The 16,658-nt window shown below is 37.7% G+C and overlaps 1 protein-coding gene across 2 annotated transcripts; it reads right to left on the reverse strand.

Annotated features, from left to right (window-relative positions):
- Window positions 1-4,351: 4,351 nt before the first annotated feature.
- cep44 (centrosomal protein 44) lies at window positions 4,352-16,551 on the reverse strand. 2 transcript variants are annotated; one of them, XM_084747673.1, is made up of 11 exons: window positions 16,417-16,551; window positions 15,409-15,506; window positions 11,146-11,293; window positions 9,931-10,068; window positions 9,596-9,640; window positions 7,953-8,105; window positions 7,275-7,400; window positions 6,674-6,772; window positions 6,440-6,508; window positions 5,131-5,168; window positions 4,352-4,519 (listed from the first exon to the last, which is right to left on the reverse strand). In XM_084747673.1, the coding sequence occupies exons 2-11, from the start codon at window positions 15,498-15,500 to the stop codon at window positions 4,459-4,461; spliced, it is 969 nt and encodes a 322-aa protein (XP_084603799.1). In that variant the 5' UTR covers window positions 15,501-15,506; window positions 16,417-16,551; the 3' UTR covers window positions 4,352-4,458. The 2 variants fall into 2 exon arrangements, with proteins under 2 accessions (XP_084603799.1, XP_084603790.1); XM_084747664.1 differs by having other exon boundaries at window positions 9,596-9,670.
- Between the last annotated feature and the right edge of the window lie 107 nt (window positions 16,552-16,658).

A 16,658-nucleotide genomic window follows, 5' to 3' on the forward strand; every position in this document is an offset into this window, starting at 1 on the left:
AATACATGTAAGTCTGCTTTTGCAACCTTGCTCACTTTTGCAACGTGAAAATTTTAGGTTGGAATCTAATATGAGGCCAAGATATTTTACCTCCAAAACGTGACACGTTTCAAACCGTGCTGCTATGGTCTGTAAGTGGCATGACAACTGTGTGGAGACAGCCAGGGCAGTTTTACCAGATATGTAACTGTATCATCTGTATACATCTGAAAACCTGCTCCAACACATGATTGTGGCAAGTCATTAATATCTAAACTAAAAAGAAGCTGATCAAGAACAGAACACTATGGTACTCCTGTTTTAGTCTTTAAAAAAAGATGACTTCTCATCGTTCTCTGTTGGACCCATAAGATTTAAAACAGTTTTTCTACCTGGGAAATTATATAAGAAAGTTTATGAATGAGGATATCATGATTTAATGTGTTTTTAAGGCTCAGAATGACTGATCCAACTAATGATTTCAACTGTTGGGTGTAGATAATAATTTTATTCAACATACTTTATTAACTGTTGAGGAACAATCTTTCCTGACTGTTCCTGAACTGAAAATATGTGTCATTGCTAGTTTCTATTTACTGGGAAAGATCCTACTGGTAATAGATTTTTATGAAGACAGCAACCAGGTGAAAAAGATGTTTTAGCAATTTATTGGTAGGAGTTAATTCTGTTGTAATATAAAAAAAACAGTGGCACATACATTTTGAGGACAGAGAACTCCACACACGGAACTTTAAATTTGTTTGTCTTGTAAATTGTTTGTTTTCAGAGACCAACTGTTTCCCAATTTTAAGTTCACATATTGTATTTACCCATTTGGTTCCACACTGCAGAACAATTTCCTCTGGCCTCTGTGACCACTGAGATATAATATTCAGGTTTTGCATTTCTTAATTCTTTAGTAACACATTTTCTTAGACCTTTTATAAAGCTGTGTCATTATTTAAGCTGCTTCTCATTGCAGTTCATAGAGCCAGATCCCATTTTCTGTTTGAGTTCTTATAACTTGTTCACACTGCCTGCTTGCGCAGCACGCGTGTGTGGCATCAGGTTTTTATTTTGGTGGATATATTAACAGATCAGAGCGGCCACACAGCCTGCATGAGAGGGACTGCTTACATGCGTGACAAGGTCATGATTTCTCTTTTTCTTTCTTGCTTTTCTCTTTCACTGTCCCTCCCTCTCTCTTAAACCAGGGTGGAAATCATTGATTGCTCTCTGGATACAGCTCTTTTCTTCTCTTCAAAACTCCTCTGCAAACTCAAGATTGAAAGATAGCACTTTCAGCAGTGGCTGCAGCAGCTCAAGGAGGGAGCTAGCTGTCACGCACAGGTACACGCCGCCAGTGTGAACCCGTTATGGTTATATTCCCTTGAACTAAATTCATTAATTTCTCTGAAAAATGTAGAACAATTATTTTTCCACTGTGCTACCACCTGTGCTCCATCAGTGCTGTCTGGACATTTTTATTTTGTCTGATCCATTTGCTCTGGAAAGTTAAAAATATATATATTTTCTGTCCTTTCACACCTTTAATTACAAGGATATTTCAGCTTTGCAGCTTAAATTCAAAGTCTCATAATGTTTCTAGTACACCCAGTGGCATCATTACACATGGACAGCTGGCAGCGTTTAGAAAATCATTCAGCAAATAAAAAGAGTCAGTTGAAAACATAGACAGAACATTAAGGGGTGATGTATATTAATTATTTGGGGCATTATTGTGTTGTGGGACTTGCTGAAATATACCCCAGCCTCTGTCCTGGTCTATTCAAAAGGTCACTTCACCTGTTTTCTCAATAACCTCTTGCATTTTTGTTGTTTTCAATTGATTTTTTAGATTTGCAGGTGAATGGAGCCTCTGCTAACACCATACATTATTCCATATATGATGCAATAGCTGAAGCTGAAAGAGCATTTCTTTTTCATCATCTCATAAGAAAATAACATAACTAGCATGATTCTTTTCATTTACCTTTTTTTCCTTACAGTAAGAATGAAGAGATATTAGATTGAATAGACTGATTGCTGTCTCGGTGTAATGATCACTGCAGAAAGCCTCGAAACCTCTGAATACAACAAATTCAAATCACCCTTCCTTATACTGGACAGCTAAAGTATTTCATAGTCAGGATAGCCAGGATTCAGTTTTTTAAACCTAAATAGGAGAGAAAATTACACTTGGTTTGCAAGACTGAAATATGACAGGCAAATATAGCTTTAAGGATTTCCAGACATGCATTTAGACTTTCTTGACTGCAGAAAGCCTCGGGCTACCTAACCTCATTTCACTGTTATTTTCTAGTAACCTGGGGGCTCTCAGCAAAACCAAGAGTTAAGTTTCATTTTGCTCTGTTCCTTGACACTCAAAACTTGTCCTTTGACAGAAATTGCATTTTAAGAGAAGTTAGTTGCAAGGCATAACTACTGCTGTCCGCATATGTGGAATTTTGTAATGTTATAGGCAATGACAAGGACTGTCGCAGAGTGACTCGATGGTTTTGCTGGCGAGGAAATACTTGACTTCATTCAACGAGCCTGACAGAAGATTTTAGCTTTCATTATTTAGATTTATTTCTACTGATTTCAGCAATCATCCATGATTAACATGACAGCAGTCTTATCAGAAGTGGTGGGGTGGAGGGTGACTGTGTGTTCAAGTCATACACTGCCTTTAATGCTGCAGGCTGAGGTCATACATACAGTGTTTTTTCAATTGAGCGACTGAGTGCGGAGAGTGTGTATGAATAAATCTTGAGCTTGCATTCAAATATCAAGGGAAAATATCTTCAGGATGACTTTCTATGATTTGATTGGAGAAATTCTATACATTATATATACATATGTCTGTTCTATATCTGTAAGTGCAAACTGTCAAATTCTGTTGCTTGTGTCACTTTCAGAAATTTAGGTATTATCTATACCACAACATAAAGAATAAAAAAAAAAGTATTTAAGTATAATTAAATGACATCCATATAGTAACCTAAACTTAATAAAACATTGACCAATGGCGGTGGCATATCAGAACACTTTAATATGAATAGTTTTTGAAAGGTTAATTTAAGTATTTCGACAAACCGTGCCAGTGAAGTCGCAAAGTTGAAAATTTAATTTTTCACAGCTCAAATTATATTGACGTGCTTAAGTTTATATCTCAAAGCCTGTGCATGTTTACACTAAGCCTGAGCTCAGTACTTTACTATAATACTGTCTCAGATCATTCCAGCCTTGATTTGGCAACACAAATCTGCCCACCCAACCCTGGCCCTGTATCTGCTATTTGACACACTTCTATGGTCAGTTCAGTTACGTCAGAAGTGGAAATTGTCTTATAGCTTTGAGTTTAGAAACAATATCATATTTGTGTTCTTTTTTTTAATGGCAGACTTCATAGACAGCTTTATTTTCTTCTTTCATTTGGAAAATGCAGAAAAGATATTTTTAAAAACTATTTCTGAAAAAGGAATTTTACAGTTTTGTCAGCAGTCAAATAGTTATTTTTCAACCCCATGGACATGTAGCTTATTATGTACATGACGTCCCATCAGCTCCTGTTCAGGGGATGCTGTCTTTGACACCCATGCCTCACTGTCTCCCTCTCCCTATTTATGCACCAAAATCAACTCGGCCTCTCTCCCGACTCTGTGTGTCACTCACAGATCCGTGACACACAGAGCAGGGAAGCCAAGGGAGGATTTCAAGCCTTCTCAGTCTGGATGCTGCACTGGAACCAGAGCCTCTCCCAACATGAATGCTGCTGGTGCAACTGGGTCAGCCAAAACTGCTCTACCTGAGCCCTGCGGATCAAAAGGCACAACATCAAAATGCTCTGGCAGTCAGTCCTCTGCCATATACTGAATACAAAATATACCAGGGATATTTTCAAGTATTTGCAGTGCATTTGTCCATTTGCAGCATGTTTTCTAAGTGCAGCACATGGTGTCAAATAGATGCTTTGATAATTTGCTTGTGCTTTTTATATTTGCACTGTGTTGATGTATATACGTGAATTTAGTTTTTAAAAAAACTGAACATAAACAACAATCTGCTTGGTAGAAGGAACATGGGAGAAAATAAATATAATAATCATGTTATTAAATGAAAAAGAAACACATCCATGCAAGCACATGCAAGAAAAAAGCCTTTAATTATTTTGGAGCACTAACATTTACTGCACTCTCATCAGCTGAAGCCTTTATCCCTGGACACTCATTTTCATGGTGACATTATTTCTTCCTCACAGTAATTTCACTTGAGACTCGCGAGTTAAAAGCACCAACAGGAGTTTTCTGCTTTGTTTATAAGAACAATTACCTTCTTAGAAAACTTACAAAGCCAGGTGAGAAGAAGATAATGGTGATAAGTAGCTTTAATAATATTAACAATGCCAAGAAGACATAAAAGTGCACTAAAATCGTGAAGTGACGTCACATTAAACCCAGTTAAGATGATCATCATTTATTTGCAGGGTGTTGTTGTGGATTCTGTGTTCTTCAGCAGACTGGAGGTGCTCTTCAGCCTACAAATTATAGACACATACACAAACAAAGTGAGAAAAATTAATTGTGTTTTCTCAGGCAAGTGTAAAACAATATTTTAAGATTAAGGAACATTCATAAGATTAAAGGTTGGGGGAGCAACTGTCTCTGCTATTATCAAGCATGCTGAATGTAGTAATAAGATCAGTGAATCAGAAATTAAAGGGATAGTTCATGCAAAAATGTTTCCTGTTAAACTCCAGCAGTGTTTTGTCAAATAAAAAGCTAAACTTGACCTTCAGTCACCATGAGAGTGAGTAGATAATTTTCAGTAGAATTTTCATTTTTGGGTGAACTGTCCCTTTAAACAGTAGTTTTGCTGGAAGGCCCAAATGTGTTGACAGTGACGTTGAACAGATAACAGGGTTAGGCAGATTTGGCACTTGAATTGTGTGGTACCTTTTAACTGTCAGAACAGAAAACAGAAAAGCTAAGCCAAGTACACTAATGAGAGCAGACCTCTCCCAACTCCCAGCATTCATGTGGGAAACTGTGAACTCAGTCTAAATGATTTTCTCTTGGCTATTCCCAAGGTCTATAGAGAAGATACTCAGGCCAGTGCAATACTGAACAACTAGAGTTAAGAACTTACATGTTAGTGATTCTTTCAAGCCTGTCCTTGAGGTCCTCCTGGTCAAAGAAACAGGACAGACAAAAAAACATGTTTTTAGCTCCAAAAAAGTATTGGTGTACTGAAGAAAGATTTACTGCTGCACGACGTTATGGCCTGGAAGCTTTACAGATGCATGTAGATGTCAAACTAGTTTCTTATATATTGTTTGCATACTTAAGTCAAATTATTCTGCGGGTGCTGCTGTAAAACACACTATTGAATAGAGCAGTCTAGAGCTGCAACAATAATAATCAATGAATTGTTTCAGTAAATAAAGAGTCTTTGGGTTTTGGACTGTTGGTTGAACATGAGAGAGATTTGACAACATCTTACTGGGAAATTGTGCTAAGCATTTTTCTCATTTTTGATATTTTATAGACTAAATGACTAAAAAAATCAATCATGAAAATACTGCCAAAATAGCTCTACCTGAGCCCTGCCCTACCTTCAAGTATTTGCAGTGCAATTTGTGTATTTGCAGCACGTTTTCTAAATGCTTCACATTATCAAATTGATGACATTTTGGTAATTTACTTGTGCTTTTATTATTTTTTTTTAAATAATGTATACATCTTTTAAATTTGCCTGATAAAAGAAACCTGGGAGAAAAGAAATTAATTTTTCATCATGTTATTTAAATGAAAAAGAAAATAATTATCAAATTAATTGATAATCTGACAGTTGCAGCCTTAGTCAAGTCATGACATTTCAGAAAGTAATAATAGCAGCAGTGCTTTCTGTCAGCTAGACACTAGTTAACCATTGTTCAAATTTATCCTGTCTTCCTCTTCTGTCACAAAAATAGAAGCTTATTTGTAAGAGACATACAGAAATCATATTTGATAATAAGTCAGTGTTTTGTTGCCATGAATAATCTAATGTTAGAGCAGTATCAACAGCTTAACATAACTGAAGCCAAAGCTTAATATGTCTTGCCAACCAAGCCTTTGGCACAGAGGCACGATGTACACAAAATAACACTGTAAACAACATTTTATAGTAGAATTCAACACAGTGCATCACTGGAATCTACAACCTTAACAACTTAGTTACTATTCCTTTTTAAAAAGTCTTGACAGAAAATGAAAACATTTTGTGAATTTAAATCACTGAACTGAAGGGTGCTGTTATTTGCCCAAATATTGTAAATATTGTGTCTTATTTAAATGAATTTATCTTCTCTGAAAGGTTTGCAACACAGCACAACAGACGATGAAAGTAATAATATCATTTCATTTAAAAGCTGAAAAAGCTTAGAAAGGGAAGTGAGCCATTTGCTGTGTCTCACCTTTGAAGCATCAGACATGGAACTGGAAGAACAGGAGGAGGCAGATGGACATGGCAGGGGGGCATTTAACTACCACAGAGAGATGAGATGAGATGAAACACAAATGGTCATAATATGAAAATATTCTAAGTCAATGATCATTCTGAAAACAGACGTAGTGCTAGTTTCAAGCTACATAACTGCATTCTAAATGGAGATGAAATTAAAAAGTGGCAGCATGTACACTTGTCCCACCTGTGAATTGCTCAGTTCTAGTTTAGTTTCCAGTAACAGGACTCTGCTCAGCAGATTTTCCCAGCTCTCTTTGGATATGGTGATGACTTGTCCTTCAGTCTGGAGAAGAACAAGATAAACAGAAAAAATGTCTACAACTACATGTTTTATCATATTTTCTTTGCTGTCTGTCCAATGATGGATGATAAAGATCAGGACTGATTAATTAGGGATTTGACAGATCATGTCAAAGCATTTATTTAAATTCTTTGTCAAAAGGCTCTATAGGCTCTGTTTTGATGAACTTCACTAGAAAACATAACTGAAGAGTCAGAACTGTTCTTGTTCTTTGTTTTTGTTTTAGCAGTGATATCAGTTAGATTTGGTTCGGTCAAAGCTGTAAATAATCTAGCTTTGCTAACAACATCTTAGCCTTTTTTTTACTACAGGTTATATGAACTTCTTCTGAAATAGGAAAAATCTGATACACGCAGTTCTCTTGTCGATATCGGCCATGAGAGGTGGGTAATCATTTGTTATCGGCTGAAAAAAATCCATCCCTTCCAAATAAATGAAACAGGAAATTAAAAAAGTAAGGTAAACAGTGTCTGGTCTTGTCTACCTTATCTGTGGTTTTCTGTCTCTCAAGTTCCTCCAGGCGTTTCTCCAGGATGCTGAGTCTGTGTAGACCAGAGAGACTCTCTAATCGAGCCTCCAGTGCTGACAGCCTTCCTTCCACCTCCAATGACTGAAAGACAGAAAAGAAACAATGTTACATTTTATACTGGCATGTGCTCAACCTCCTCTGCAAAGGTCTGAGTGGATCCAGTGCTCCTTGGATCTTCAGACCTTTATAAGTTTCAGTACAGAATTCAAACCACATTTCCACGTCTCAGCTGATGAATGTCGATGTTTGGAAGTACTTGGATTTTTCTAAATAACAAACAGAGACTTTAATACTTTTTAAATGAGTTACTTGTCTAGACCTAAATAAAATCTGCTATGATGGAAGCTGCAAAAGCCGTAGCACAAACAAAGGCAGTTTGGGTAAAAAAAATCAGAGATTTACACATTGACTGACATCCTCTTTGACGCTGGTCAAATATACAAAGATACCATTTCTATATCTTATTGTAGTCGTAGATTGTAGAAGTTTGAAATGACCACAGTCTGTTTCTATTTAAACCTATTGACTCCATCTGTTGGCAAACTGGTTTAAATGTTCACTAGATTGATTCTATTAGCTGAAGTCTCTCACAAGCTTTCATTCAGTCTGCATACTGATTTGGTAAATGCTTACATGAGGAATGTTTTCCTTGTTGCCCTGCAGTTCTGCCAGCTCTGTGATCCCATTCCCAGGAGAATGGGAGGCGAATGCTTCTGCGTGGGGCGTGCTTGTGGGAAAAGTGGAGGGATTTTCTGTATGATTCACGACAAATGGCCTATTGGACACCTGAAACGCATAAAACACAATGGCATTCAACTAAAGAGAAACAATATTCAGCAGTTCACAATCATTCATTTGTCTGATGTTTCTGTCAACAACACCACCTAAGTGCTAACAGCCAAGTGCAATATCCAAATAGCAGAAGTAAATTGCAATTTTTTGAAAACGGAAAAATGTGATAAAACAACATAATGAAGAACTGGCCAGATGTTCTCGCCTAAAAATCTTCAGATGGAAGACAACATGTTTGTATGGTTCAGACCTCAACAAAGATCACATACTCATGATTGTAACTGTTTTTTTTCCAGTAAAAAGGAAAAGTGGAATTGCAATTTCACTCAAAATAATTACAAAATGACTTTTTTTTACCATATCATGCAGCCCTAGTGCTAATAGTCAGGTACGTCTTGGCATTCTTGTTAATGCTCATGTACATTCCAGTGACATTAATGTAGCTTTGATGTGCCTGAGACCGTGGGCTGGCAAGTAACTGTTCAAAGCAGTCATTCACACACACTGGGTCACGATCCTGAGGTGGGTCACAGGAGATTTTATTTGGGTCCCCTAAAAAATAACTATGGAAGAAATTCTGCAGAGTTCAAGATTTTTATCTGCAGTACATCTTTTATAAAGCATTAAAATGTGTCATTTTACTGATGAGAGGAAAAAACAAGAGCCTGTCAATTCAGCCTTCATGAACTGATTTTGTCTTATTTGTAATGCAGACTAAAATGTTCTATACTCGAAAAGAAAATTCATTAAGGCAACTTACTTGAAAAGTTTTGAGTTTTGAGCCCAACTCAAACTGATAATGTTTTGTTGAGATAATTTACTTTTCTTCTTTAGATGAACTTGAATTTGAGTTTTATAAACTGTCAAAAGTTATATTGCAAAAACTGAGTGAGGTCGGAGACAGCTGCCTTGAAAATTTGAGTTCTGAACATTTTGTTAGGTTTGTTTTCTTGATGAGAGGAAATATTAAGATTGAGATGGCCTCAGCCTAAATGTATTTAATTTTTTATTTAAGTGTTTAATGTGTATATGCGTGTGTCAAGAAAATATATGATGATGTGGAAATGGCAGCAAAAATGCTCAGGAACATTCATTAATGCACAAATTAACTCTCCTAGCATTTATTAATAAGGCCTGTTGTGAATTGGATCACAATGGTTTGTCATTTTTTAAAATGCGGGTTTCCAGAGAAAAAGTTTGAGAAACACTGGTTTAAAGGTATGAATAGTGTCCTGGCAACAAAACACAACCTCTGCACATTCAAGGCTCTTGCATCATTTTCTGGACAGAACAGCCGATTGTTTTTACAAATACAGAACTCTATTGTAAACTATCAGTCAACATCTGCTCTGCTCCTCCAGTGAAAAAGTCCAAAATTGATTTTTTTTTTTTGCGAAATTGAGAGAGCCACATCTGTACACCACTTACTGTATGACACTATATAGTACTTTAAGTAGTGGTAAAGCACTTTACAGGATACTTACAGTGTCTGCTTCAGTTAGTGCTGGATGAGATTCTCCTCTGCCATCCTTATGTGAAGCAGGACATCTTACTTTAGACTACAACCCACACACAGACACACAAACAAATCTATTGGATACTTAGTTTTTATTTCACGTCTCCTCTAAACCTCACTACTCTCATGGCAGTACTAGTTCACTTTTCATCATTGAACAATTTATAACAGTTTTGTCTCTGGTACAATAAAAAAACAAAAATACATTTCTGCCTCTAATGTTACAGCTTAAGGTTAAAGATTCTGTACCCTGCACTTGAGACACACATGGACACAGAAATAAACAGTTGAAATGCTTTGTACCTTCTTCAGTTGATTGTGTTTCTGCAGGACCAGGTTAATGATGTCACAGATGAGAGAGATTTTCCTTTGAGAGAAACCCCACTGAAGGAACTGCTGCTTGGTCAATATGGGCTTATAGTGGAAAATATCTCGGAGTACCTACATAAACAAAACACAGACACTAACAGTGGAATGGACTACGACAGGCTGGTAGATCAATTATAAGTGCAAAGTAGAAATCAACTCTACAGGTCAGGTAATAGAAGGTCAGAAGTGACTGTGCTTGAATGCAAGTTTTTTTTTACACCTTTTCCAAGGTTGAGTTCCAGCACTTTTCAATCATTTTCAGGCACCTTACAGCTGTGATCAATGACATTTCTATGTAGATACAGGCCCCATTTATATGATTAGGCCCCATGTCATTTCTTCACATTAAATTAGATGTTACTGCACTTTAGTCAGACAAATTTATGTTTTGTGATAGAATTCTACAGAAGGGTGAGCAATTTAAATTAAATTAAACACAACAAAGTTTCATGTTTCCTATTTGTTAGTAGACTTGAAATCTTTTATAACCTGTCTGAGCAAAAAATCAATTCATTCAAACAGTTACTAAACAAATAACTACAATGTCGACTTTTTCAATTTTTCATTTTCAAGTCAACAGCTCATTGAAACATCCACCTTCTGGCATGTTATCATCTGTTGGCCTCCAGTTCAAGACTAACAGACAGAGCAGCATGCATCCACAGGCTGGCAGATCACACTAAGGCCAGAGAAATACTTGCTGTTTAACCACAATTATGTTTGCACATGCACACGTGCAAAACCATTGCTCCAAATGGATGCAGAATACACAATACATCCATGATGCATATGGATGCACAGGGGTGCATATAGTTAAAAGCAAGTATATCTCCAGCCTAAGTGTAGCCACATGTGCAGAGTGGCAAGAAAGGCTTGAGTGAAGGCTTTGACTTATTTTATTTCTTTATCCAAAAAGCGACCTATCCAGTCAGACAGCAATTTATTATGAATACAATGCAATCACAATTTGAAGTCACTTTATCCAAAATCTAATTACTTTGCAATTAACATTCAAGTGTTTTTGTGTATTTTTTGAACCCATAAGAAGCCTGTTCATAGAGGGAGGGGATGAGTGTGGCAACAGTTTGACAACATTTTGCAATGCAACAATCTTTCCTCACACATCACTCCAATGTGTGTGTGAGTTACCTTATAAAGAGTGTCAGTGAATCTGAGGTCAGTTTTGCCAGTCAGCTCAAGTCCAGCTGCCATCAGTTGTTCAGCAAAAGGTGGAGAGAAGGAGGTGAGGGTGAAACTCACAATTGGCAGAAAAGCTGAGGGATCTCCTTTGGAAAGCCTGGTTGAGAAACAAAGACCAACGTGCAAGATTGTGAGGAAAGCAGAGAATCTGATATGCAATATTCACACCGCTAAAAATAGTTGTCACTGCTCATTGAGCGCTAAAATCAAGTTCACACACAGCTGTGTTACAGCACAGAGAAACGTTTAGCAGCTATCAAACCTGATGATTTTTTTTTCTTTTATGGTTTGCCAGAACTGCATTATACAACAAGCTGGCAAAATCACAGACATATTTTGCTCAAGGTCCAATGTGTCACATTTAGGGGGATCTATAGGTAGAATATGTCAGAAAGCAATTTAATATTCACCAGCATGTTCTCAATAATGTATAATCACTTGAAAATAAGAATTGTTGTCTTTTTTGTGATTTTTGAATGAGCCCCTTATACTCACAGAAGCCACTATGTTAAACTGCTGTGATTCTACAGCAGCCAAGAATGGACAAACTAAACACTGCCTCTAGAGAGGCCATTTGTTTTTCACAGCCACTGCTTGGAAGGGAAGACTGATGCAAAATCTTTAAAATCTGCAAGCTCACTGCTAGATGCCACTAAACCAAACACACACTTCACTGCATATTTCACTAATGAAGTGCAAATCAAGTCAAATTTTATACCATTATCTGTACAATATGTACACTCCTTGCACTGTAGACCCTCAAAAGAGTGAGGAAAAACTCAAAAAAAAACACAACAAAACAAAAACCTTTTATCAGGGAACATAAACCGCTGGGCAATGAGACGGTTATCTCTTATGTTTTACTATTGACACATATTACATAATGGATGTGTTGTTTTCCTCAGGGTTTGGTGTGTGTGTGTGTGTGTGTGTGTGTGTGTGTGTGTGTGTGTGTGTGTGTGTGTGTGTGTGTGTGTGTGTGTGTGTGTGTATCATTGTGTATCAGATCCCTGTTGGCCCTCAGGCCAACATCTCAGACTCACCGCTGTGTTTGTTCTGTATTTTTTTCATGTTTGGCTTTGTCTGTACATAGTCTGTCTGTACATTTGGATGCTGGCCAAAGTTCATATGAAACTGTAAATTTATAATGAAACAGGAAGAAAAACAAATCAGAGAATGAATGACAAATTGCAGTTCCTTTTGGGATAAAGGAGAAAGAGAGTAAACCTGGAGCCATGTGCAGTAGCTGTTCAATGCATTACACTGAGACAATAGTGATGCCTTGTGGTTGACAGGCGACATTACAACAGGCATTCCACACAAAGTCATAGGGAGCCTGCAGAACTAAAAACAGTTACATTTGCTGAGTAGTAGTACCTGGGATGGAGGCTATAAAATACTGTTATTTGTATCAACCAACTGGTGAAGAAGAGTTGCAGGTCAGGGCATTTATGTAACACTTCTGTACTTCATTATAATGCTGTTTTTTTTCCTTCTCAAAAAATTGTTATTTGATTCTGCGATACTGCACTTGGACATATTGCAATTTTGATAATATTAAATGCTGTCCTAGTGACGATGAAGATAAAGTTTTACATTGGCTCTTGATTTAACTACTTTTTAAACATCATGCTAGGTAAATTAAAGTTGCAGTAGGTAGAAATCCTTAAAACGGTTGATTCTTGAGTCTCATCTGAGTTAAGTTTCATTTTCTTGGTCCTGAGCCCCAGACAGACAGACATCAGTGTGTAATTAAACAGACACCTGACAGTACAAAACAGTGGCACAGGAGATAAACTACATTTCAAAACATAAAGATAGTGTGAAACTACAGAAGTACTGAGAGCTGAGAGGAGTCAAAATAAATCCACTTTTCATCCCAAAAGTTAAAAAACAATGGCTGAGCTCTTGTCTGGCCAGTCCACGTTACTGCAGATGGTTGAAACACAAGAGTGAAAATAAATCCTCTTTTTAATCCCAAAAGTTTGAAACATACACTCTAATGCTGACTCCTTTACTGGCAGGAGAGGAGCTCAGAGTGACTGATGTTTCTTCCTCCCAAAAGCTCTAGTCTGCCACTGACTAGAGCTGCACAATATATTATTTGAGCATCGTCATTGCAATGTACGTGTGCGCAATAGTCACATCGCAGGTCCTGCAATGTAGGAGGCAAATGAACTAAATGTGTTCTCATCTGATTTCAAGGGTACTGACACACACTGTACGCAGTGATCCACCAATCACAAGCGTTCTTAATCAGTTTGCCAAAGCAGACCACGCCCCTGCATATGAAATAAGTCACAAGATCAGTGCAGGTTAATTGTCCACAAGATGGCAGCAGTGCAGCATAACATAAAGTGCTATTCAAGGCATCTGGTGAAAATTCCTGTATTTTTTCATATCAAAATATATATCGCAGGGTTAAAAAAAATCACAATGTCAGTTTTTTCCAATATTGTGCAGCCCTACCACCAACCCAACCCTCTCCTTCAGAGCTCCTCGGCTCTGAGCAGCTGTCTGTTGGCTCTGTGTCTCAGCTCCACCCGGTCCTCTCGGCCCTCAGCAAACCCCATGATACCCATGAGTGACACAACTGAAGATGAAGTCAAAAGTAACTGGGTGAACTGACAAACTCCTGAGCTGAGCTTGTTGCTCATTAGGCTCTTTTCTTTTTATTATAATTCTGCTTTATAGCAACTTTTCCCGCAGTAGTTTCCGTCATTGATTCGGGTCTCACCAAAGGAACATGCACACACAGCTTGACAAGTAGAACAGCCAATAAGGAGCCCCCTGTCTGAGAAGACATGTGATTGGTTTAAGTCTACAATCATGGGCCAGATTCTCTAAATGCTGAAAACAGAGCCAAGAGGAGGTGCAGAAGTCCAGTTCTCCGTCAGAACACACTGAATATTAACTTATGGCTTAATGAGGCCTTATAGTAATGAAAACAGTTATTGATGAAAAAAGATTTCTTTCTCCTCCCCTCAGTGTTTGTGTGAGCGATTTCTCCTTCTCTATCTCTTTCTTCTGAGGCGTGTGTGAAAATGGGAACAGGTGGTGCCCTGCGATTGGCTCATCCAGCTTGATTGCTGCAATAGGATTGGTCAGGGGGAGGACCATAGCCTATTTGAACTGCTGGCAGCACTCTGTCTCCCTCCAGCCTTTGCTCTTTGTTGTAGTTTGTGTTGACATATGTAAAAAGTGCAAACTTTTATAGATCTGTTGAGATTCTGGTAAAGTAAATAACAACTGGTATCTTGTAAATATAATCTGTAAATAGTAGCAGTCAGTAGGAGGGAGAGGCCTTTTTATTTTGAATCTTTTTTTTTACCTGTTTTTCCTGATTTAGGAGTTAGGTTAGTTAATTTGTCATTTATTTATATTTTGTTTTTGCTACAGGAAAATTAGGGTTAATTTAGGAAGTTTTGTTTGTTGTTTTAGGCATTGTTCTCCCTCTGAGCCAAAAAAAACCTGCTATTTTCAACTTTGCTTACTTGTGTTGCTGACCTTGCTTGGGAGTAGGAGGAATGGGGGAGCAACACATCATGTTATGTCAGGGGTTCCCCTAGACCAGGGCATAACAACACATGCAGCTTCATTCAGAAACAGTTAATCTTGTGCCTTTTCACACATGCCATGGCAATGCTGGAATAGATGGGGCAATAGTTATGGTTATAGAGAAGGTACAAGATTAGTAACAGCAAATCTATGGCAATTTCCATTTAATTAACACCTGACAGTGCCATTCAATCATGATAACCAATTAATCTCAGTTTATATTGCACTATTACATATATAAAAACATTAGTGTTTTATTGTGCTCTGTTCTTTCAGCAGTAAGCGACATAAAATGTTGTCTTAGAGTGCACATAATGCATGGTCTATAATTTTCTGGTCTCCTCTATGCTTTCGGATGGGTGTAAGCCTTTGCATGCTTGTCACTGCAATGTTTGCTTTCATTCACAGTATCACCATAGAAGCATTTTCCCTGATATAATGTTACAAGATCTCGAGGTGGGAAATTGGAGATACAGATTTCCCTGAATATTGATCCCTGCTGCCTTTCACACATGAGCCTGTGAATGAAATGTTCCTTAACATTTAAAGGATAGACTGCATGTGTGCAAGGGGTTTAAGTAACTAAGTGTTAAGCTTTTAAAAAGGTACAGCTAATTAGGCATTGTTAGCATTACTGGCAGTGCAGTGACCTACCCATTGTAGTCGACATATCCTGGGTACTTTATGGCCCGCAGGAGAGTTTCCAGTTTACGAAGACAACCCTGAACATCTCCAATTGACAGCATCTTTATCTGTGAGCAAGAGAGACATGCAACAACTTATTCGTCTGTTTTCATGGGTAACTTAAAGGAACAATATGTAGCAACTGCACATGCAAAAATGAGTACAGCAATCCAAATAATGAGGTGGAGCCATAGACTGCAAATTAATAGGTTGAAATCCTATTTGATATAAGATCTGTGGTTGAAGTGTATTATTTTCCCCCACCCACTCCTCCCCAGACTGAAGGATGCTCAGGCAGGCTGCAAGAACACTGCAGGAGCACAAGACAAGTGACCATTGTAAATTGACAATAACCAGCAAGATGTGTCCTCCACTGTAAGCTGATCAGATGTTTCAGTGTCAGTTGTCTGTCAATATAAAGTTGAATCCTGAAAACAAAAGCCCACTGCTCTGAAAATACAACCCCTGGACTTAAGTGGACTGGAGTTAAGTGACTGTCTGTCTCACTGTCTGCCAGACCCCATTAACATTTTACTCAATATAAGTGTTGTAAACATCTGCGTCTTCTGCAAGATTATTGACGACTTCTTACGACTTAATAACATACACTTACTCATTCGGCAAACCTTCGGCATTGATATTTACTCGAATTAACGTGACAAGGGCAAAAAATTTATTCCGACTGGGGTAGAAATCTCAAAGGGGAACACTGCGGCTGTAGTATTGTCAGAGAAGCAAGTATTTCAACTTAATATTTTTTCTTGATATAATAAGAAAATATTTGCTAGCTGTTAGCTATAACAGGTATATAGGAGCTTCTAACCGAAGTTACAAACAGGTGTAACAACTTTACAAATCTGTGTTAAGCAAACATAAATAGTTAAGGAAGTAGACGTCAAATTAGATGACAATGCAATCCGAGCTAATGTTTAAAGGGTCAATTCACGAATTCACGTTTCATTATTGATGCACACTTACCCTCTGTCCCACAAAGTGCTGTATTAATGGAGCCGTTTCGTTTCTGCCGGGTGAGTTTTGTTTCTCCCGGTTGATCAACAGCACGAAGCGGATTGGCTGTGCTCTTCACGTAACATAACGAGCTGACGTAAGTGACGTAACCTTTACGTACACTGCTTTCTGTTTTTCCATGGCGTGTAGTTCATCAGTTTGTCACAGGCAGCGTGTTTTTAAATGAAAAATGAATGTGCTTGACATATTAT

The sequence above is a fragment of the Lutjanus erythropterus genome, chromosome 3, assembly GCF_056507025.1.
Source record: "Lutjanus erythropterus isolate fLutEry1 chromosome 3, fLutEry1.hap2, whole genome shotgun sequence".
Taxonomy (NCBI): Eukaryota; Metazoa; Chordata; class Actinopteri; order Lutjaniformes; family Lutjanidae; genus Lutjanus; species Lutjanus erythropterus.